Genomic DNA, 738 nt, shown 5'->3' on the forward strand with positions numbered 1-738 from the left:
CTTCGACGCATCGACAGCCGTCCTTGGGTAACTGACAGGCGTTGTAAGTATCGGAACACTTTTTGTCGGGGTAATGTGCATCAAACGATAGAGCTAGTACGTCGTGTAACTTTCTCTGCCAGATGCCGGATGAGTCGGCATTTACCCACATGCCGGCGGCGCGTGCGCGGACCAGTTTATGTAGGTACACCGCGTCTAGGTCTGCGTTGTTTGTGATGAGGCAACGGGAGGGCTTCAGGTGATGGATGACCGCCTCCCAGACTCTCGGTAAGTCGCAGTTGAACGGATAATTGAAGTAGTGACAACTCAGGTCCTCGCTGCGGTCGTCAACGCAAACCACCTTACCGCCTAAGTCACATCTGGACCAGTCCAACGTCTTCCAGGCATCCGCAGTGGCGTCCACCATTGAAGCGTTCTTGTTGTTATCGTATATGTGTTTGCAAGTGTCAGAGGGTATTTTCATCCACGCCAAGTCGTGTGCAGACATTGTTATGTTGCCAGACTTGCGCTCGATCGCCACGGGTTTGCAGTTCACGATCAAATCCGACTCCGACTGGGCCTTACAATCGCAAGACACAGCATACTTGTACCGCTCGGCATCTGACAAGCGAGAGAATTGCGCATCGCACAATGACGGTGTGTAGCTGTTCGTCGTGGCCTCAGTAATCGGATTATGGTGTTTCATCGAGGCCTCCCTTGGAGTATCGCTGTAAATCAGCCCCTTGGACGTAGTAGAGC

At 52.7% G+C, this 738-nt stretch overlaps 1 protein-coding gene across 1 annotated transcript; it reads right to left on the bottom strand.

Annotated features, from left to right (window-relative positions):
* Nucleotides 1-86: 86 nt before the first annotated feature.
* On the bottom strand, nucleotides 87-685 carry GNI_186200 (hypothetical protein; the record flags this gene model as incomplete). The annotated part of the gene is made up of 1 exon (XM_011135310.1): nucleotides 87-685. A coding segment is annotated over one exon (599 nt), but the record flags the coding sequence as incomplete, so codon positions are not given.
* Nucleotides 686-738: the final 53 nt, after the last annotated feature.

This window comes from Gregarina niphandrodes, assembly GCF_000223845.1.
Source record: "Gregarina niphandrodes unplaced genomic scaffold scaffold00076, whole genome shotgun sequence".
NCBI classification, from domain to species: domain Eukaryota; phylum Apicomplexa; class Conoidasida; order Eugregarinorida; family Gregarinidae; genus Gregarina; species Gregarina niphandrodes.